Genomic DNA, 22,299 nt, shown 5'->3' on the forward strand with positions numbered 1-22,299 from the left:
AGGCGCGAGCAATCGGCTACCGAGCAGCGGGCGGGGCGGAGCCTGTTCCTCCCTTGGCTCCGCGCACCTGGGCGCTGGACACACCTGAGGCTGCTGCGGGTCGCTGTACGGTGAGTCGAGCACTGCACGTGCTCGGGTAGCCGGGAGTGCTTGCGCCTATGGGGCTCTGAGGCCAGGACTTAAGGGCCTTCGCCGGACCCAGCAGGTGGAATTACCCAGCGCAAGGCTAGCGTGCTGCGTTCTCTCCTCACCCAGCTAATCCTTTGTGCTTTTTACAAGATAGGAAAAAATGAGCTCTGCTATTTCCCCGGCGGGTTCATTATCATCCTGATGCTTTTATTTTAATATAAACTACAGTCTCTCTGATAAACTTGGGACCCATTCCCTTTCCAGGTTATCATTGCCTTATTTTTAATCCGAGCTGGTTTTCTCTGATCTGGAGTAAAGCTTGCGCTTTTTTCCTCCCTACAACCAAACTGACCTGTGACCTAAATTGAGAATAAATTCCTGCGAAAACATGGGATAAAAGTATTTAGAGGCATCTTCCTGATCGAAGTTTCGGTTTTTTTGTTTTTGTTTTTTTGACGTATTGGGGATGGAACTCAGGACCTTGCTTGTGAGGCAGGTGCGTGCCACTGGGCTAAATCCTTGGCCCTCTGACTGTATTTTCCAATGTAGTGTATGGTAGTTTGAGAGCTTTTGGCTGGGGGTGTTGCTCAGTGCAAGAGCACTTGGCTACCATGTGTAAGGCCCAGCCTTACACACGCACACGCACACTCACACTGATTTATAGTTGTGTTGCTGAAGGTCATAACCATCTCATAAGAAAACTGGCTGTTCTATATTAGGGGCAAGTGGACAAATAGCAGAAGTTTCTGTTTTTGAATATGGACGTAGACCTCTCCATTTTCTTGTTAGAAATACGAGTTTCTGCTAAGTTAGTAAAGCAAAACTAGCTGATATCAGAACTGAAACAAAGTGTTAAGGATGGGACTGAGGAAGAAGCCACCGTTTGTTTGTTTGTTTGTTTGTTGAGACAGGGTCTCACTATGTATTCCAGGCTGGCCTTGAGCTTATTGTATAGCTGGGCCTAGCCTCACACTCAGGTGATCCTCCTGCCTCAGCCTCCTGAGTGCTGGGATTACAGTGCTGAGTCACTGTGCCCAGCCCACCAAAATATTTATAACTCTGGTTTTTTCTCTACTAGGAAGAAGTCCCCAAACAGACAACTTGTTATAGGAGTTCACAGAAAATACTGAAATGTCAGGTTCCACGGCATTTAAGATGAGACTAGTTCATTTGGACTTTAAAGGAGCTCCACCAAAGATTTCATACCTGTCGGAGGTAAGAACTTCCTTTTGCCTCTAGAGAATCACCTTTTGCCTTGGGTTTGGGTTTTTTTTCTTTTTTTGGTACTAGGGATCAAACTCAGGTCTTTGTGCTTGTGAGGCAGGTGGCAGAACCACTCAGCTAAATCCCTGGCCCATGGATTCAGTCTTTAACATTGCCAGCAGTAATCTATGGAAGTAGGCACTTGTAACACAACCACAAGGCCCAAGGTTGGGGCAGGTGTAACAGGAGCATAGTTTATTTCATTTTTCCTGCATCCCCTCACAAAACCAGACAGAACAGCCAGGGTGGCATAAGGAACAAAAGAAAGAACAAAACAAACCACAGCCTCTTTGTTGTGGATTGAATTGTGTCCACACACACACACACACACACACACACACACACACACACACACACACACACACCAATAAAAGATAAATTCAGATCTTAACCCCTGGTACCTGCTGGTGTGGTACATGGTACCTGCCGGTATTTGGAAAGGTTTCTGTAGGTGTAAGCAAGGTGACATGAGGTGATACTGTATCACAGTGATCCTACGTAAGAAGAGGGGGATTGTGATAGAGCTGTGTAAAGGGAAGATGCCTAGAAGACCTGTTGGGAGGATACCAGTGATGACAGAAGCAGACTGGAGTGATGCAGCCACAAGCTAAGGAAACTGAGAATTAGGGCAACCTCCAAAGGCTGGGAGGGGCAAGGGAGGATCCTCACTTGGAGCCTGCAGAGGGAGTGTGCCCCATCAGCACCTGGATTTGGGACTTCTGACCTTTAGAACTGTGAGAGCAAGTTCATAGTCTTTTAAGCCACCCAGTTTGTGGTCAACAGAACTAGTAATCAGCTATCCCTGTGAATTCCAAAACTCAATAATTGGGACCATTGCCCGTGTGGGGTTAGCACCCTGGCCCAAGGCAGAGGAAAGAAAAAGGAAAATTCCAATGATGTTAATACCAAAGAACTCAGAAGATAGCCCCCAAATAGATGTCTTCCATAGCAAGAACCTGATGGAAGGTTTTACTGGCTCTAGTTTAAATGAGTTTAAAGACTCAATGGTGGGGGGCCGCTCTTCAAGGCCACAGGGCTCTCAGAAACATGTAACTTCCTAGAAGAACAGAGTCTCACAGTAAGGACAAAGCTTGGGAGAAGAATCCACATTAAACTAAGTAGGTCACCAAGGGTGAAAGAAAGACAAAGCTCAGATACCAGAGAGGGGGTTCTAGAGGATGCCGAGACCAACCAGCACGGCAGAGATGGTGACGCAGAGGCTGTACAGAAGGTGCCTGAGGGTGGTCCATCTCTACCCTGAACGTAAGAACCTTTTTTTTTTGTACCAGGGATTGAACTTGGGACCTTGTGCCTGTGAGGCAGGCGGTGGCACCATTGAGCTAAATCCCTGGCCCTTAAGAACCTATTCTTAAAAATGAACGAGTAGTGTGTGCCTGTGATCCCATCACTAAGAGGGTAGGGCAGGAGGATCACAAGACATCTTTTAGATCAAACCCAGCCAGACCCTGGGTTCACCCTCAGTACTAAAAGAAAAAGAGCCCCATGACAGGGTAGCAGTGAAGTGCACAGGGAACACAGGGCCTCAGAGAGATGAGAATATCATGATATCCAAAGGAGAGGAAAGAGACTAAGAGTGATGGAAGGTAGAAAAGACTGGAATAAATCAGAAACCAAAGTCCAGAAATGTGATGGTCAGACAAAAGGCAGATGTGAAAGAGATCCCTGTTGAGCTCATGAATACATTATGAAGAAAAAAGTTCAGGGCTGGGGATGTAGCTCAATGGCACCAGTCCTGCCTTGCAAGCGCAAGGTCCTGAGTTTGATCCCTGGTACTGGAAAAAAAAATTCAGATATAGAAACTTAAGCTAGAAGAAGCACAAAAATGACTAGACACCTGAAGAGTGCAGTATTTGGAAGTAAAGGACAAAAAAAAAAAAAAAAATCAACATGAGACTAAAAAGCACTGTGGCCATGCCTGCCTGGTACGCACACGGTCCTGAATTCAATTTCCAGTACCCGTGGGAAAAAGCACTGTGACAGCTTGGTAGGTACAAGTAATAGGCACAGAAGATCCAACATTTGTGTAACTTGGATCCTTGGTTCCATTACTGGTGTCCCCAAACTTGAGCCTTAGGACCACAGCTGGGCACCCCATGTTTCTTCAGGCTGGCTGGGTGTTTCTGCAGGTCTGAGCCAGGCACTTTCATGTGGTCACAGTCCCAGGACAGCTAGAAACCCTTGATGACCCCAGATGGCCTCACTCAAGTGTCTGGCCATTTGTGATGACTGGAAGCATCTTGGCCTCCTTGACATGTGTTCCCTGGGCAGCCAGACTTCTGGAGAACAAGGCCCTGCTGCCTCGCACTGTTGGGAAAGTAGATCCCAACGACAGCACTAGTGATTCTGTGGCTACATTTTCCGTATTCTCCTGAAGAAGACAACCAAAGCAGTAGTTCGGAACAAATGATAAGAAACTACAACTCAAAAACACCTTCTTAAAACAAAAAAAAAACTTGAATCTACACATTAAAAAAGCATAGTGTAGTGCTGGGAATGTAGCTCAGCTGTGTAGCACCTGCCTGGCAAGTGCAAGGCCCTGAGTTTGACTCCTGGAACCAGAAAAAGGAAAGAAAGAAAAAGCGTACTATGTACTTGGACTTTGTTTTGTTTTGTTTTTTGAGACAGGATCTTGCTTTGTAGTTCAGGCTGGCCCTGAACTCACTATGTAGCCCATGGGGCCTCGAACCTGCAGCCATCCTCCTGCCTCAGCCTCCCAAGTGCTGGGATTACAGGCGTGCACCACCACCCAGCTTGGAAAATTTATTTCTAATGATGTATGTGAAGATATTTTTTAGTAAATTTATCACACTTTAGGGAAATAAAATGAGAAAACTAATCTTTTGTGCATTCAGAAAAAAGTCCCAGGTCATACAAAAGGGAGAGAAAATCAAGTGGGCATCAGACATTTAGACAACAACACTTTATGACTGCAGCTAAGAGTAACAGGTTTAAGGTATGTGAAAAAATAGAACATGAATCAGATATTGTTTCCAGCCAAATCAGCCTTTGAGGGAAAAGCCACAGACCAGCTGTTACAGACGAATATAGACTGAGTAGGTTACTGAGGGGTAAGCATCAGATCACCAAGGTACGGTAAGCTACAGCAGCAGGACCCAAGTCATCAAGTATCAGCTGAGAGGAAAGTCTTCCTTAAAGAATTCCAGCTAAGGCGGGGCCAGGGAGTTAGCTCAGTGCCACTGTGCCTGCCTCACCAAGTACAAGATCCTGAGTTTGATCCTCGGTACCGAAAATAGTAATAATAATAATAAATTAAATAAAAGAATTCCAGCTAATATGCCAGACATGGTGGTACATGCTGGTAATCCAGCACTTGGGAGGCTGAAGCAGGACAATTGCCATGAGTTCTAGGCCAGCCTGGGCTATATAGTGAGTTCAAGATCAGCTTGACCTGCACAATGAGACCCTGTCTTTAAAACACAACAAAACGAAACAAAAAGAATTTCAGCTAATGGACGCAGAAGGAATGGTCATCAAAAGTCAGCACCTTAACTGTGAAAATTGAAGAAAAAAAAAGTCAGCACCTTACACAGTGAAACGCTTGCTGGGTGATAAGTCACAGCATTTGGGAAGCAGGTTCATGAGGGTGGGAGTTCTGCTGACACCTGAGCCTCAGAGCCAGCACTGCAGGCAGCACAGCCCACTGTGGGCTCTCCGTGGCCACTGGGGTATATTTCTGCCCTGAGAATGGAACTGGAATCTGCGCCAATACATAATTTTGAAAACCATACAGAATAAGTGACTTGGTTTCTTCAAGAAATAAATTTCAAATTTAAAAAAAGACAAACAGAAGGGAATGTTCTGGTTTTTGCAGTACTGGCAATTGGTACTCAGGACCTTGCCCTTGCAAGGCAGGTGTGGTGCCACTGAGCTAAATCCCTAGCTAGAGGGGACTGTTTTTAAAAATACCAAACCCGGAAAAAACGCACACAATAGAGAATGCATGGATCCGATTCAAACAAGCCAAAGAGATGGAAACATTTTTAGAAACAGGAAAGTGTTTTTGGGGGAGGGTATACCAAGAATCAAACCTGGGATGCAGGCGGCAGCACCACTGAGCTCCATCCCTGGCCCTGGAACAGGAAAATGTTTTATTGTGAATGACAATAAGGAATTATTAAGCTATGTGTTGTAGTGCACACCTTAATCCCAGTGACTCATGAGACAAAGCCAGGTGAATCACAAGTTAAAGACCAGCCTGGGAAAATTAGTGAGGCCCTGTTCTCAAAAAAAAGTAAAAGAGCTCAGGATGTAGTTCTTTGTAAATTCTTAGGTTCAATCCATAGTACCTCAAAAAACAAAAACTATTATCGATAATCTGGTTAGGATAATGACTTTCTTTCTTTTTTTTTTTCTTTTTTTTTTTTGGTTTTTTGAGACAGGGTCTCACTGTGTAATTGAGACGGACCTGGAACTCACCGTGTAGCCCCAAGCTAGTCTCAAACACGCAGCGATCCTCCTGCCTCAGCCTCCCAAGTGCTGGGATTACAGGCATGCGCCACCATGCCCAGCAGACTTGCAATTTTTTAAAAGTATCAAGTAGTGATATAAATTATTTATAGGTGAAAAAGATATCTGGAATTTGTTTTAAATACTCCCACCAGAAAGAAAAAAGGAAATTACCTGAAATAAAATTGACAAAAATGTTGGTAATGATGGCATCTGAGGCTCATTCTGTAATTTCTCTGTGTCTGTACAGTTGCCCCAGTGCAGTGTGCAGATGCAGGAAAGGCTCATGCATCTGAACTGCAGGCCTCCTGGGTCTCAGCCTCTCAGATGTGCTGCCCCATTCAGAGCTGCCTGGTGTGGTCCAAGGCCTCAATCAGGCTTTGGGGAGCTAATGAGGAGACCAGAGGCAAAAGCACCAAGAACGGTGGAAAATGCCACAGGTGGTTTTTTTGTTTTGTTTTGTTTTGTTTTGTTGTTTTATTGAGTTTATTGGAAGGTGTTGTTTTTATTTGTCCGATTGTGGATGATTGTGTTGGATTACTTTTTTCCACAACCATTTTTTTCTCATTGAATTTATTTAAGTATACAGTACAGTTATGTTCATCACTGGGGTCTTGTACCCTTACATGACAGATCTTTGTTCTCATTTTTTCCCCATACCCCTGCCCTCCCTTCACCCCCTCTCCCCTCCCCTATTTACAAAGACTTTGTTTCCATTTTTTCCTTTTCTCATATTTTTTCTTTTCCCTTATTTTCTTTCCTCTACCCCCTACTGTTTTGTTTTGTTTTATTTTTTGCGGTAGGGTCTTGCTATGTAATCTAGGCTGGCCTTGAACTCTGCTCCTCATGTCTCAGCCTCCTGAGTGCTGGGATTACAGGTATGCATCACCACACCTGGCAAGTTGGCTTCTTTTTGACTCACAATCACTTACTGATTACCCGTTTTATGAATTATCTATAGCTAATTGTTCCACACTGACTTCCTCCTTCACTTCAGCATGTTTCAGAGTTTCTTGTAGTCGAGCAAAAGAAAACTATGAGTAACACCCACACAGGGTGCCATGGGTCAAACGTGCTCACACCCTTATTTGGAGATTGCTGGCTGTTTTAAGTACCTGTACAGTCCCCTTAAGTAGTGCCAACCTTAGGCTGTTTTCTTTTCTTTTCTTCTTTTTGGTACCAGGGTTCAAACTCCAGACCTTTCGCTTGCCAGGCAGGAATGGCAGGACCATTGAGCTACATCCCAGCCCTCTTAGGCTGTTTTCTGTCCCTGGCCTTGGAGCCAGACTAGAAATTTCAGTTGTTCTGTATAGTAGACATGGACAGGTCCCAGTACCCTGGAAGATGAGAATTCCCTACCCTTGACATGGAGACAGAGGGGAAGTGGTGGGAGAAGCAGGGAGGGGCCCGAGCACTGAGCCTTCTTCCTGCTCTTCCTTCCCAGTGCTGACCCTGGTCCTGCAGAGCCCGATGGTGCCCCGGGCCTCCTTCCCAGGTCCTGGGTCCCATGCGTCAGGAGTGCACTGCCGCCAGAGCTCCTCCTCTCGGGGGAAGCTCTTCTGGGAGTGTTTCCCCTTCTCTCACCAGCCGCAGCTCCTCATCTGGCAGAGTGCAGGGTACACATTCGAGATTTGGCGTTTCCAGGAGAAGCAGGAAGAGTGGCTGCCTTCCAATTCAGAGGCTGGGGAGGAAAAGTCCCCACGCTGCTCACACACTGACTTGTGCTCCAACAGTGACATCTTCCTCACAGCCTCCCTGTCTCCCCAGATCTTTCCTCTGTTCCGTGCTCTGGGTGCGAACGGTCTCCTCATTGAGTATGAAGACATGTTTCCCTACGAGGGCCACCTGAGGCTGCTGAGGGCCTCGAACGCATACAGGTACCGCCACACATGGTGCAGATGTCACCCAGAAGCTGGCAGAGGAAGCCGAGGGGAGCCAAGGGCTCCGGGCGGGAAGGTGCATTCCAGAGATGTAGTGGGAGGGTGAGCACTCTGACTGTGGTGGGTGTGTGCCTTTTCTGTCCTCCAAAATACAAATCTGCAATTACAAAAACTGTGAACCAGGCGTGCGTGGTGGCACACACCTGTAGTCCCAGTATTCCAGGAGACTTAGGCAGGAGGATTACAAGTTCCAGCCCAGCCTGGGCAATTTAGTGAGATCCTATCCCAAAAAGTAAAAGTCTCAGGGTGTAGCTCAGTGCAAAAGCCCAGTACCACAAATAAGTAAATAAATAGATGATAAAATTAAAACACATTCACTGGAGAGAATTTCGAATCATTTTAAAAAAGGAAGAAGCATCCAGCAGCCTCTCTAGGAAGGGCGCAGTTTGCAGTTCAGCCTCCCCACCTTGGCCTGCAGTGTGAGCCTGCAGTGAGCTCACCCAGCCTGGTGCTGGGCTCCTTAAAGGGCAGGTCGAGGGGCGGGATCCACAGGGGCCAACCAAGGTGTTTGCAGCTTCTCAGGACAGCTCCTTCACGCTAGCCAATCACAGATGCCCAAAGGAAAAAGGGTGGAGGGCGGGAGCAGGCAGAATCCTTTCTCCTGAAACAGAAATCCAAGGGGCCAATAAGCAAATGAGGGAACAGCGCAGCTCTCACTGAAATAATTGCAGTGCTGTTTGGGCCACTGGTTGGTGAAGCTTCTGCCAAAATTCTGCTGCTCTGGTGGTAAGGTTGGCAGGGGTGGGATAGCCTGGCCCTGGTGTGTGAGTTCTCCAGCCCTCCTGGCCTCTCAGTGTGGTGGGAAGGCCAAGCAGCAGATACAGCGGAGTGAGCCTCGGTGGAGCTTTAGATGGTGCCCCTGCTTTGTCTGCTCCTCTCTGATTTTTCTAACAGCAAGCTTCAAATAGGGATAGAGTGAAAACAACTTTCTATGAATAATATATAAAGCTAAAAGGTGGCCCATACACAGCTCTTACCTAGAAATAGTTTTGCTTTTTAGTTAAGTTCGCAAGTGGTGATGTATGGAGCTGTCGCAGATATGAGCAGCGCAGCCCTTCTGGCCTGAGGCCTGTGCTCGGGTCAAGGGCTGCGAGAAAGCCACTGAGAAGGGACTTGCCCCCCGCCCCAGCTTGTGCCCCTGTGCAGGCCAGGATTGTGTAAAATGCAGATACCTGGAGAGCACCTCAGATCCGAGAGCTGCCTTCCCTAAAACCTGGAGTCTGAGGAGCGAGGGGCTTACCCTTGTCCAGGAGGCCCCAGGCCTGGCGAGCAAGTACTGGTGAGGGGGGACCTGCTGCGCACTGGCACACATCTTAGCGTGGTCTTTGTCTCCCTAGCCCCTCTGAAGTCACAGAAATACTGCGTCTGGCCAGGCTCAGTGAGCTGGAGGTCGTTCCCCTGGTGCAGACATTTGGACACATGGAGGTGAGGGGTGGGTGGGTGGGGCCGGGGCCAGGCTTATTCCCAGGCATCCAGCTGGGCCCTGCAAGGAGGCCACTGCACTTGGAAGCGCTGCTCCCACTTCCCCCTCCTAAGCCTAAGAGCACACACTCCATGTCCAGCAGCCTCTGGAGGGCCTTCTGTTTTCCTTTTTTTTCCCAGTACCCATGATCAAAGACCTTGCAGTTGCGAGGCAGGCATGGTACCACTGAGCTATATCCCTGGCCCTTCCATTTTCTGGTTTGGTTTTGTTTTTCCCATTTTGTGTTTGAAAAAAAATTCAAAAGTATTTTTCATGGCTTGGGAGGCTGAGACAAGGAGGTCATGTCTTAGTTTCTCTCATTGCCCGCAACACCCAGCAGTGCACAGTACAGTTACACACAGTACCCAGTACCCACAATTGAGAGGAGGCTCACATTTGCCGTCTGTGGTCAGCTGGTCCAGGGCAGGAACGTCCTGGGAGAGACATAGCGGAGGAGAACTTTAATGTCACAGCAGCCGGGAAGCAGAGGAAAGGGAGCTGGACCCTTCTGGGCCACACCCCCTGTGACTTACCTCTTCCAACTAGGACCAGCTCCTAACAGCAGGTCAGCTGTGTCTCCATCCCAAAGTGATACCTGTGAACGCACGCCTCTCTAGATACAAACCATGATCTGTTGCATATCAAGGCCAGCCTGGACTACATAGCATGACCTTGTCTCAACAGATCTACACCAAAGAATTGGGAAACAAAACCAATGTTGTTAATGTTTAGTGGCTCTTAGGTTACACATATTCCTCTAACAAATACTGTACTCCCTTAGATACCAGCTGCTCTTCTACTTCCTGATTTGGTTTACACACTCATGAGAAGGGTGCTTTTACTCAGAACCTCAGGATCCACTGTGCCTGCCCTTGAGTTCTCAGCATGCCTTTTGAAACCCTCCCAAAATTCAGTCCACCTAGATTTTCTAGTAGGTTTTCCCTGCTACACATTCTGAGCCTGACTCACTTTCTCGGACTTGCAGCACCAGTACCCTTCATGTCACCAAATCAGTGACAGACTTAGGTCCTTTGACCCGACTGTTGAACCCTGTGTCATCACTGAACCCTTTCCCAGGCCCACAGTGCCCTGGTTTCAGGCTCCTGGCTGCATCTTCCTGTGCTCATCAAAGTCTGCCTCCTCTAGATGGCATTAGGGGACCAGGAAGAGGGTCCTCCCGGCAAGTCCATCCCCTTTGGCAGTGAAGCTGCTGGGTTTTGCAGCTAGGGGACCCTGAGCAGGAGAGCAGGGAGCAGCCTTTGTCAAGAACATTGCTGTGGCTACTCAGAGGTAACCATTTTTCAACTGATGTCCACCTGTAGCTGACTTGCAGAGCCCTGAGTGGCTGTTTTCATTTTTTGTTTTTGTTTTGGAAAGAATTTGCCAACCTTTTCATGCCAAGGTGGCCAGAAGAGTGCTCACCCCAAATCCTGAAAGTGGATCAAACCTCCTGTCTTTTCAGTGTGTCACTCACTCAGTTAGAAACGGGGGGAGTAGCTTAGTGGCACCACACCTGCCTCACAAGCACAAGGTCCTAAGTTTGATCCCCGGTACCAAAAATAAAAGAGAATGGGGAGGGGGAAGGCCTTGGAGAGACTAGCAGGAAGCAGGTTTGGAAGTTGCTGCCTGCTGTGCTGCAGACCTGGGAGTGGGGAACCAGACAGCCCCATGGCCTGGCAGGCAACAAACTGTCACAGTGGGTGGTGGGAGGCAGGAGCCAGGATCCCTTACTAAGCCTCGCCGCCGAGCACAAGCACCGGTCACCTCCCTCTGGAGCTCCCCACCCCACCTGTCTCCTTTCAGTTCGTGCTGAAGCACCCCGCATTCTCGCACCTCCGGGAAGTGGCACTCTTCCCCAACACTTTGAACCCTCATGAGGCAGAGTCCCTGGCACTGGTGAGCGCCATGATCGACCAGGTCCTGGGGCTGCACGAAGGTGCCCTCTGGCTCCACATCGGGTGTGATGAGGTAGGTGCCTTCATCCCAAAGTCTGTGGCAGCCTCTCCTTCAAGGCCACCTTCTACCGCACTGGAGGTTCTTGTAGGAGCACAGTCCAAGTGCCAGAGAACACAGCCTGGCCAAGGAGGTAGCCTGTCCCTTCCAGCTCCTGGGGAGGATCATGGCCTGGAGTGGGGAAGGGGCCACAGAGCCTGAGCAGGGCACCTGTGTCAGACGAGGTCACCACCTGCCAGGACTCCCAGGCCCAGAAACAGCTGTGCTGCCCCCCAGGGACAGAGCCAACCTGTCATGCACACGCCAGGCCCTCAGGATTTTGTTCCAATCAGAGAAATGCAATTTAGGTGGCGATGGGGTGGTGCGTGACTCTTAGACCCTAAAATGCTCCATTGGAGAGGTGATCCCTGGGGTGCCAAGCAGTGACCCCAGCCCCCACCGACCTCCCTGTTTCTGCCTGGCTGCTTGGCTCCAGGTGGCTGGCAGGACTTAGAGATGTAGAGCCAAGCCTCTGCAGGCTGTGGCCTGCTGGAGCCTGAGCTAGGCCTGCATCTGCTAGTCAGCCCAGGGTTCCCTTTTTGAAAAGAAATTTGTGTGTGTGTACACCTTAGTAGCTCTCCGCATATTTGGGGTGCTTTATGACCCTCATCACTGTCCCTGCAAGTCCTCCTTTACCTGGGAAGACCCTGCCGCAGTCCCCCCAGCCCCCGCCCTCTCTGCACCTGCCTGGTCTGAACATTTCACTTCACTGGAATCACAATGTGTGGCCTTCTGTTTCTGACTTCTTCACTCAGTGAATGTGTGCGGGGCAAGGTTCGTCTGTGTTGTAGCGTACTAGGGAGGTGAAAGTCTGTCCACTCCTCTGAGCTGAGAGTTGGGGGTCCTGAGCCCCTCCTTGGCCTCCTCTCCACACTCAACCGCCCTGAGACTCAGTACACAGTGTGGGGGCTGACACCAGGTGAGCCATCCACCTCTTCCTGCAGGTCTACTACCTGGGCGAAGGGGAGGCCTCTAAACAGTGGCTGCAGCAGGAGCAGAACAGCCAGGCCAAGCTGTGTCTTTCCCACATCCGGGCGGTGGCCAGCCACGTGCTGAGCCTTAACCACAGCACAACGCCCCTGGTGTGGGACGACATGCTGCGGGACATTCCCCAGGACCAGCTCGCAGGTGGGCCTCCTGGGGCCAGGGGTGGGGCTGCTGCCACGTGCCTGAGACCTCCATCCTCAGGGTTCTAGGTCAGAGCTGCTCTTCTGTGTGCATGGGAAAGCCAGGTTCATGTCACTTAGGCAGTTGAGGGTCTTGTGGGATGTGGGCCAGCGGGCAGGCCGGCAGGAGTGTTGGTACTCGGCAGCCTCACCCTGTGCTCTTTGTGGCCGCCCTGACGGATTAGGGGAGTGTCCAGGGCCTTCGGAGCATTGGCAGATGCGCTGGCTCTGGGAGCCCAGTCATTTCCAAAGCGAACAGCGTCCTCTGTGACGACACCGTGTAATGCAGTGTCTAGCCTTTGCCTAAAACTCAGACGGTCTGTTCCACCGTCATGCCAAGAGTGGGGGGCTGAGGGTATGGCCTGGATGGTGGCTCCGCATTTACATCCTTGCCCTGTTCTCAGCCTCCGGGGTACCGCAGCTGGTGGAGCCTGTGCTCTGGGACTACAGTGCCGACCTGGATGTCCACAGCAAGGGTCAGTGCCAGGCTGCCCAGGATGCGCCGGTCAAGGCCTGTGTGCCTAGATGGTCTGTTCCCCAGCCCCAGGCCCTATGACCTAGACTGCCCAGCCTGTGGGTGCAGGCACAGCTGCTGCCCTCCTCTGCCCCCTCCACCGCAGACCCCACTCAGGATTGGGCAACCCAGCGGGATGCTTCTGCTCTTTCCCATTTTCTAGGACATTTTCCTAGTGAGCCACTGAACTAGGGTCTGCTTATGAGAAGCTGAACTCTCCTCCATGAGATGTCAGCTAGGGCTAAGACGAGTGTGTGACCTGGGCACGCGTATTCTGGGCCTCACGAAGGCTGTCTCCACAGAGCCACTCACCTGCCTGCTTTCCACCCAGTCCTCCTGATGGAAAAGTACCGGGAGTGCGGCTTTCCGCGGCTGTGGGCAGCCAGCGCCTTCAAGGGGGCCACAGGGGCAAGCCAGGCCCTGCCGCCCATCCAGCACCACCTCAGGAACCATGCGCAGTGGCTACAGGTGGCAGGCAGTGGGCCAGCAGACGCACTGCAGGGCATCATTCTGACCGGCTGGCAGAGGTGAGTGCATGGGAGGCCAGCCCTGGGGCTGGGAGGCAGCTCCCCAGCCTGCCCACTGCCTGTGCAGAGTAGGCCTCAGGGTATCGGAGTAGGGCCCAAAGTCTGTCAAGCATCACTGCTGTGTGCTCCACGCCAGGACTGGCATATCTCACATGGGCCACTACAGGACACAAAGATGGACGTGGGTCTTCCACACTCTGCCTCCTGGGAAAGTAGGGCAGCATGTATATCCCTGTTCTAGGCCCACCCTGGCCTCAGTGCTGACCTGTGTATGGGCTGGGCGGAGGCCAGGTTTGCTCCCCAGTGGAGCAGTGGTGGCAGGACCTGGGGGACCATCCCCAGGGGCCATCAGGGACTCCAGGATGCGACTGTAGGGTGTGGTTGTCATGTGGGGCCAGCTCACAGCTCCAGGGCATATCCAGCGGCAGCAGCTGGCTGGCTCTGCAGAAGCTTCTAGGTGGCTCTTGCTGTCTGCCACCATGGAGATTCCCCGAGCATCCACTGTGCAGCCTGGGGCGCACTGGGTCTGGGTTATGCTGGCACTGCCCCATGGAGCAGAGCTCTTCTGTGCATACACAGGGGCCAGAGCCCACTAGAGTTTGACTTTGGCACGACCATGCCTGTCCTTCTGCCTGTCCTTGCTGGCCGCACCTGCAGCCACATCTACCCCCACCCCACCTGCAGCTGAGGAAACTGAGCTTTGAGCAGGTGGAGACACCCCGCCTGACCTGTCATCTTCCTCATGGGGCCTTGGGGAGAAGTAGGGCTCACGGGCACAGCCCCAGGAGACAGAGGGCAATGCTGGAGGAGGGATGTGTGGAGCACAGGGAATTGTTGTGGGCCACATATGAAACATACATCATAGCTAATGTGTGTAAGTGACAAGACTTCCTTTTCAAAAACATAACACAGGCATGTACAACCTGCAGCCTGGGCCTGGACACACCTGCCACTGGGGCCCAGCACAGGACACCCTGGGTTACAATGCCTTGCTTGGGCTGGGCTGGCCGAGGGCAGCACATTGAGCCGCCCCTCTTTGGGCACAGGTACGACCACTTCTCTGTGCTCTGCGAGCTGCTCCCCGTGGGCATCCCATCCCTGGCCGCCTGTCTGCAGTTGCTGCTCTGTGGTACGTCTGTCCCTGACCATGGCCCACCTCCGGGTTGGACCTCAGTCCTCATCACAGGTCAGCTGCACTGAGGAGGACCCTAGCACAGCCTGGCACAGCCCAGCCACCCACCCACCATTGGCCCAGGCCTGCCCACACCCAGGTCTTCAAGGCCAGCCGGAGAGTTAGAAGGCAGACTCACTGAACCTGACCTGAAATTCATGCCTCCTGGGGTGTGGAAGAAGAGTCCGCCTTTGCTGTATAAATGCCCTGAGAGCCAGGAGGCAGCTGGTGCAAAACCAGGGACTGGTCACTGGAGGGGCCCCTTAGCCCCCCTGCTCCTTCAGCGGTTCCCCTGAGGGAGCAGGGGATGCTCAGAGCAGGCGGCACACTGCGTGCTATAGGAATTTGCAGGTGTGAGACTGCAGGCAGAGGGTCTCAGGTCAGCAAGCATGACAGCACCTGCGGATGCAGTTTACAAGGGTGGCACAGTGCAGGGAGCCACAGGCTACTCAGAGAATGGATCTTCATTTTTCTTAGAGTCAGCTGTTCATTCTGAGCTGTTGAGAATGTACAGAAAGGTGAGGAGCCAACAGCACATACACCCCTCACGCCGAGTGGGGAGCTGCAGCAGGGGCCATACTGGCTTCTGTGGTTCCAGCTTTGGGGGGAGGCAGTGGTTGCTGCCGCCCACCATGGACCACCCTGCCCTCCTGCCACAGCCTCGGTGCTGACTGGATGTGTCTATGCCGGCACGTGCAGCCCAGCCTGTTCAGAAGCCCTGGAACATCCCGCTGTTGAGTGAGCTGCGGGTGCAGATACCACACAAGCCTGGCCATCTGCCCAGGGACGCAGGGCTTGTCCAGGTGGTGGCCCTGCCAGCAGCACCATTCATAATTTTGTTTTCTGAGCTTTGCAGCTGTGAGTAGTGGCAGGGCTCCTCCTGAGGTCTTCCTGGGGTCTCATGTACAGGGATGGGCCTGGCTGGGATGCTCATGCCACTTTGCCAAGAGCCTGGAGACCCGACAGTGTGGCCTGCAGGAGCAAGGCCTTCTCTCCCTTCCACTGACCGCTTCTGTCTGCGGTTGGTTTCAGGAGGATTTGCTGAGGACGTGAAAGGGAGAGTAGAGAATCTTCTCGGGATTTCAAGCTCAGAAGCAGCAGATGCTGTGAGGTAATCGCACCCTCCCCATTGGTCCCTCCCCTCCCCTGGGGACACCATTCTCAGCCCAACTCTCTGGCAGTGAGGAAGCCGGCTCTTTCCCTGGCAGTGACATTCATGCCCTCGTCACCCAAGTCAGCCTCCACTTGTGCAGCTCCGTGGATGCACTGCTGGAGAGGAACAGGTGAGCAGACCTTGCGCCCTGCTGGTTTCCTTCCTCACAAAGGCTTTCTAGGGAGAAGCAGTTTTTTGTCTTTTGAATTTTGTTTAACAGTATCCTGCTGTAAAGCCGAGGCTGGCCTTCCACTTGAAATCCTCCTGCTTCAGTTTCCTGAGTGAGAAATATAGCTTCTTAAAATTTCTACTAAGCCAAGCACAGTGGTACCACACATGAAGCTAAAGTAGAATCATGAGTTCGAGGCCATTCTGGTGACATAGTGAGTTCAAGGACAGCCGGGACTTCATAGTGAAATCCTATGTAAAAAAATAAGAAGAAGAAACATGGCCGGGCGCTGAGGCACATAGCTGGTGATCCCAGCACTCCAGCCTCCAGCAAGGGAGGCTAAAGCAGGAGATTATAAGTTTGAGCCCCGTCAGGGCAACTTAGCAAGATCTTGTCTCAAAATAAAAATGGGTACAAAGGCCCTAGGTTCAATTTCTAGTACCAAAAACAAAAAACAACAACAAAAAAAGATTAAGTTTACGCAGGCTGTCGCCATGAAGCACCCATGCTGTTAGCTGCTATTGGCCTGCATGCTCACCTGTCTGCTCGGCCCTAGGTATGTGACCGGCTGGTTCAGCCCCTACCACCGCAGGCGGAAGCTCATCCACCCAGTCATGCTACAGCACATCCAGCCCGAGGCATTCAGGTGAGGGCCACCCCACCCACCACAGGCCTGCCCAGCAGCCGTCTCCTCTCATGGTCACTGACTGCATAATTGGGGTTCAGCCAAGACACTTCCTAGGGTTGCAGCCTGAGGCCTTTGATGGATCCAGTGTGCCCCCTAATACAGCCCCTGACATTACTGAGCAGCTTGGCGGTTCCTAGCCTAAGAGGAGAATAGCACCCACATGTTCGGCAGGCCTAGGGTCCATCCTGGCCCTGCTGCACCCAAGGGACCCTGGCCAAGAGCCCTTGTGTCCTTGAGGCTGGAGTCCAAGGCTGCCTTTGCCTCCTCTCCTGGTTGAAGGCTGTGAGCTGAGCCTAACAGTGTCCCGTGCTGACAAGATGCTTCCCACGGTATACTGTTCACATGCCACCAAGAAAACTGCCAACCAAATGTAAAGTGCATCCTGGTCGGATGCTGCAGTGTGCCATTGCACCCACCTTTTTGTCCCAGTGGGTAAACTGAGGCACGGGACAGTGCTAGTGCTGACCCATGGGGCTGACACCAGTGTTGCAGGGACCTCCACAGCAGAACAGTTCACAGCCCTGTTGCCCTCAGCCTCCTGGGCAGGTGGGCCGTGCTGGTGCAGCAGCTGGAGGCAGCTCTGCAACGCGTCTTCTACCCCGACGCTGTGGAGGAGTGGCTGGAGGAGAACGTGCACCCCAGCATGCAGCGGCTGCAGCACCTGCTGCAGGACCTTGGGGAGGCTGCAGCACCCCTACCTGCACTCTCAAACCCTCGCAGAGACACAGGCCAGGACCCCAAGGGGCTCCTTCCACGGCTGGGGTGCAGTGCTGTTAGCCCGGGGGGTACAGGCTGAAGCAAGCTGCACATCAGCTGCATCCGACACTTTCGTCCTGCTGCACCAAGAAACCGCAGTGCAGGCAGAACCTTTGAGAGCACAGCAGGCAGCACTGAAGGAAAAGGCGCATGGAACGATTCACTTTGTGCATGTAGAACTTTACTGAGTCATTTGAAATAAAGACAGCACAGGCTTCAAGTCCTACTAAAAACCTTGAGTGAGATTCTTCGATGGCACCCTGGTTTGCAATGGGCTTCTCTCCCCGGCTCAGGAACGAGGTCAGCCTCATGGGCCCTAGAGGGAGGGCCACAAATGCACCCTGTACCCAGGGGCTGGGCTCGCGAGCAGCTGCTCCTCCCTCCTGAAGCATCTGAGCATGCAGAGGCTGGATGTGGTGGTGCACACCTGTAGTGCTAGTTACCCAGGAGGCTGAGGCAGAAAGATCAGAAATTCAAGGCCAGGCTGGGCATCTCAGCAAGACCATGTCTCAAAACTGAAAACGTGTCTAGGGATATGCCTCACTGGTAAAACACAATTGCCCAGCATTTGTAAGACACTTGGTGTAATCCCCAATATCTAGCCCACAGGCTGATGGGCTAGAAACCAATTGCTATATTTCACTGTTCTTTTTAGGAAAGAAAAACATCCCAGATTCAGCCATTTAAACCAACAGTGGCTGTGTTTATTTTTGGTACCGGGGATCGAACTTGGGCCCTTGTCCTTGCAAGACAGGTGGCAGAACCAGAGTCAAATCCCCAGCCCTGGCTATATATTTAAAGTACCATTGTTTCCCAACTCAGGACTAAGCATCCTGTCCAGCCCAGGGTGCAGTGGCCTCAGACCTGTCTGGGTGACACTGTGGCTTCCCAGTTCTTCCCACCTGTACCTATGTGCACAGCCTTGTGGGTGCTGACCAGGGGCCAGAAGTCCACAGCTCTCAGGCATGGGGCCAGGCTGGGCACTCAGGGTGGGGTGGCTCCCAGCTTCTGTGACCATTGGCTGCAGCCAGGAGCTGAATATGCTCCTGCAAGTTCCAGAGCTCAGGTGGATGGAGCAGGGTCTCTGCAGAAAAGCTCCTGGTCTTCACATGCCACAAGATGCTAAAAGGAGTGACTTCTCCTCTGCCCCAGCCAGGGAGGGAGATGGCCCTTCTGTGGCCTGTAGCCATGCCACAGTGTCCTGGACTGAGACAAGCATCTGGGAAGGCAGCTGGTAAGTTTATTTCCCTGGCATCAGCAAGGGAGCCAGGTCCTCAGGGTGGGGCGGCCTGAGTGCCACATCCCGCACAGCCCACGTGCCCAGGCATCTTGCCCAGGGTCAGGTCCACCCTCAGGGAAGCCCCTAACCACTGAAGATGTCCAATCAGGAAGGGCAGGACAGGCCAAAGTTTCTAAGTACAGCATGTTGGCTTGGTACCCAGAGGAGCCTGGCCCTCCCTGCAGGAACACAAGCATCATATTAGGAATGGAATGCCATGTGAGGAGCCCGGCTGGGAAAGCCTGGCATCCTTTTGTTTCAGAGGCCATAGGATGAGCTAAGCCATGCTGTCCATCATGCCCACATCCCACTGCCCAGGCCAGGGCCGCTGTCTGATTCTGGGAAAGGTGGTGTTTTCTGTGCCCCTTGGATGAAGCATCCTGTGTGCCCCCTGAGCCACAAAGCTCAGCTCTGGGCAGAATGGAGGCAGGAGTGTGAACACGTAGAGGCAGGCGGTCCACCCTCATTGATGTGGGAGTTGCAGGCGCCCAAGACCTGCCCAGAACCTTGTTACTGGCTGCTCAGTTAAGGCACTGTTGGGAGCCAGGGCCGAGGACGTGTGGGTGGCATCTACCCACGGCCACTCAGGACTGTCAGCTCTGGCTGCCAGGAATGTCAGCCTCGCTGTCACTGCTCTGAGACCGCTCTGAGGGACTCTCCAGGCGGTGCAGCTCCAGGAAGCTGGTGATGAGCTTGGCGATGGCTTCCACGTCACTGGGACCAAGAGGAAGGGCAGGTCACGGCCAGGGCGGGGCACGGCAGCAGCCAACTGACCCTACCCTCATCCCTGACCACCCAACCTCGGGGCTTCCAGACTGGCCCAGCATCTCCTGTCCTGGTGTCCTTGCCCCGCCCGTGTCTCTCTCCCTCTGCGGGCAGCATGGCAGAGCTGCCTCCAGCGTGCACATTCTTCCCACAGGTCCATTTCCCCAGTGCCGACGAGGGGCAGGCAGATGCAGTCAGGTCACCCTGCCCGCGTAGGGCCCCCTTACCTGCGGTGCCCCATGACTGCACTCTGGGTGAGGGGGTGGGAGAAGCCTGTCGAGAACCGCAGCACCACCGTGTAGCCCTTCCCAAAGTACCGGACCTTCTCTTCCTCCACATTCACATCCCGGATGTCATTCAGCGGGACCACCACTGCAGGGGCATGCAGGTCAGGGGCTGCCTCCCCCTGCCACCCATCCCACCTGCCCACATGGTGGCCTACCTGCCTGGCCCCATGACTCTCCCCACCAGGCTGAGCCTCCAAAAAAATCGGTCTGCACCCCACCCCACAGGCCAGGGCAAGTCTGGGGGACCCTGGACCTAAGCCATGCCCCACCTCCCCAGCTGCATGGTGTCTTGACTTCCACGTCTCACCTTCATCATGGCCTGCTCTGCGAAGGGTCAGCAGCTTTCTGTAGAGGCTGAATGTTTTCAAAATGACCTTCCCAGTGCTTTTGTTGAAGATGGCTTCCTGGAAACCAACATGCAATGACCACACAGACCCACAGCAGAGCAGATGCCCAAGGGGCCTTCCCAGTCGGAGCACAAGCCACCAAAGCCCCCAGTGCTGCCCACCAGAACCCAGGTTCTGCGATCCAAACCCAGGACTGCCAGGCATCAGGGCAAGAGTGGTGGGTAAAGCAAGTGGCTTCTCTGCATCAGGACAGGATGGCGGGGGGTGGGGGGCACAGGACAGTGGTCAGAAGTCAGGAGCACATGCCAGGAAGCCTCAAGGACTCCCAGGGGCAATGCAGGCAGGGAGAAGGGGCTGGCTGTGGGAGGGTGCAGACTCACGCCCTGTGTGCCACAGCAACACCCAGAGTAGAAAACTTCAGTGAGAACAGTCATCAGGAGTTTCTGGGAGATTCCTGGGCCCAGGGTTGGCCATAGACAATGCCCTGGAGCTAAGTCCAGCTGAGTAGACACCTCTGAGCTAGGAAGAACACTCCAGGACAGGGACAGGGCTTGGGCTGCACTGCCTTACCTCCCAGTCCTCCAGATTCTGCACAGCCACGAACAGGCAGCCTGTGACATAGAAGAGCTTCCAGCCCAGACTATCTGCAGGAGAGACAGACGCTGGCCCATGAATGAGGAGGCAAAGGCAACATGCCACAGGAGCCCAACATGGCCTCTTCCCCAGACGCTGGACACGGGCAAGGAGCAGCAGCCAGGGGCCAGACTGACTCTGCTCCTGGGAGTCCTGCTGGGAGGCAGTAGCTGAGGTGCCTGCTGATCTCAGCAAGCTTGCAACAGTGGGAAGCCCTGAGCCTGGCTCCTCCCTGCAGCAGGATCCTAGGCAACCACTAGAGCCTCTTTCAGAGAATATTTTATGACACAGGGTACTACTTGAGATCTAGAAGAGCAGGCTTGTGGGCACTAGCCACCCAAGGCCATGCCACAATCACTCACAAATGAGTTTTTCCAAACAGGTAAGGAAAGACAGTGTCCTTTACCTCCACTGTAGTAGGCAGCAGCCAGCCCAGTCGACAGGATTCCTGTAGGGAGATAGGAAATGCCTTGCTACTGAGCCCCCAGAAGTCCCACCGCCCCACTGCAGGAAAACTGTGTTCTGGGGCACATTGGGCAGAGACCCTCCCTCCCCTTTTTACAGGGAAAAGAGCCAGGGCATTTGTACACATTGCAGTATACACAACTGGAGCTTCCCAGAAACCCTTGAAGGACCCAGAGGCAGGTAGCACCCCATAGCCACAAGGAGGAATGAAGACTGCCACAGGGAATCCATGGGGCACACAGCAGTCTGCAGGCGACGTGTGCCAAAGGACTGCACCCTGAGTGGCTGCTGCAGGCAGAGCCAGCACCTCACGCTGCACCCAGCCAGTCAAGGCACCTGCAGCTGTCCCTGAGGGCACAAGACCCTCCCAGCAGGCAGATGGCAGATGGAGGCAAGGTATCAAGGTATGTTTTACACCCTATGGTGACCTCGGGGAAGAGGAGGAAGAAAATCACACAGAACACACAGTGTTAAAGCAACAGACAGGCATTATCTGTAAGCCCTCATGCATGGGAGAAAATCTAACACCCCCCCCAAAAAGGTGTATTTTAGGGTAGAACAAAAGAGAAAAATGTTCATTTTGTTTTCATCCTTTTAAGACTTTCCTTTCTGAGGAACATTTGGAAAGACTTACCAACCAGCAGGGACCACGACCGGATGCCTGGAGCCCTCTTCAGATGCAGGCAGGAGCTGGTTCGGGTCTCCACCTGCATGTACATCCTGGAAGTGTCTGGACTGGCTGTGGATAGGGGTGGGGGTCAGCCACAAGCTGGAGCCCTGGGGCCTCATCTGGCCCAGGAGCTGGGACTCCTCTCTGGTGGGGCCAGTCCCACTTCCTTCCTGAGGAGCTTCCCCAGCTCAGGTATTCGGGCGCCCTGGGGCCACGCCGCCCACACAGCCTCGTGTTGGCCTCATCCTCCCTCCCCTGTCTACATGTCCTACCTGGAAACCTTAGTCTTGCCAAAGCCATCAGCCCCCAGCCACCCTCAAGCTGTCCGCACGGGGACCCACCAGAGCCCCTTTCCCCTGGGGTGGCCTCCCGTAAAAAGGGGAACTGAAAGCGCCATCGTGGCTGAGACCGCTGTAGGGACGGAGATCGGCTCGC

At 52.9% G+C, this 22,299-nt stretch overlaps 2 protein-coding genes across 3 annotated transcripts in view; one reads left to right on the forward strand and one right to left on the reverse strand.

Annotated features, from left to right (window-relative positions):
- The first annotated feature begins 6 nt into the window (after positions 1-6).
- Positions 7-17,642, forward strand: Hexd (hexosaminidase D). The gene is made up of 13 exons (XM_010618692.3): positions 7-110; positions 1,208-1,344; positions 7,648-7,757; positions 9,158-9,245; positions 11,086-11,250; positions 12,219-12,402; positions 12,845-12,916; positions 13,286-13,481; positions 14,528-14,610; positions 15,685-15,763; positions 15,834-15,935; positions 16,531-16,620; positions 17,197-17,642. The coding sequence occupies exons 2-13, from the start codon at positions 1,261-1,263 to the stop codon at positions 17,456-17,458; spliced, it is 1,515 nt and encodes a 504-aa protein (XP_010616994.1). The 5' UTR covers positions 7-110; positions 1,208-1,260; the 3' UTR covers positions 17,459-17,642.
- Positions 17,643-17,648: 6 nt separating this feature from the next.
- Positions 17,649-22,299, reverse strand: part of LOC104858450 (cytochrome b-245 chaperone 1) — a 5,247-nt gene continuing 596 nt past the window's right edge. Inside the window, exons 2-7 of one of the 2 annotated variants that reach the window (XM_010618691.3) lie at positions 21,829-21,929; positions 21,136-21,177; positions 20,667-20,740; positions 20,057-20,153; positions 19,690-19,834; positions 17,649-19,411 (exon numbers count right to left, since the gene is read on the reverse strand). In XM_010618691.3, the coding sequence (XP_010616993.1) occupies positions 19,291-19,411; positions 19,690-19,834; positions 20,057-20,153; positions 20,667-20,740; positions 21,136-21,177; positions 21,829-21,913 (564 nt within the window). In that variant the 5' untranslated portion in view covers positions 21,914-21,929 and the 3' untranslated portion in view covers positions 17,649-19,290. Of the gene's footprint in view, positions 19,412-19,689; positions 19,835-20,056; positions 20,154-20,666; positions 20,741-21,135; positions 21,178-21,828; positions 21,934-22,299 lie in introns of both variants that reach the window. The other variant, XM_010618690.3, reaches the window with a different exon arrangement.

This window comes from Fukomys damarensis, unplaced genomic scaffold, assembly GCF_012274545.1.
Source record: "Fukomys damarensis isolate Sample0158 unplaced genomic scaffold, DMR_v1.0_HiC HiC_scaffold_23, whole genome shotgun sequence".
NCBI classification, from domain to species: Eukaryota; Metazoa; Chordata; class Mammalia; order Rodentia; family Bathyergidae; genus Fukomys; species Fukomys damarensis.

Bases quoted from the DNA above. Each gene is read 5' to 3' on its own strand.
- Hexd (XM_010618692.3), top strand. From the start codon at position 1,261: ATGTCAGGTTCCACGGCATTTAAGATGAGACTAGTTCATTTGGACTTT. The intron at 14,611-15,684 runs GTACGTCTGTCC...GGTTGGTTTCAG, and splicing joins TCTGCAGTTGCTGCTCTGTG to GAGGATTTGCTGAGGACGTG. The intron at 16,621-17,196 runs GTGAGGGCCACC...TGTTGCCCTCAG, and splicing joins ATCCAGCCCGAGGCATTCAG to CCTCCTGGGCAGGTGGGCCG.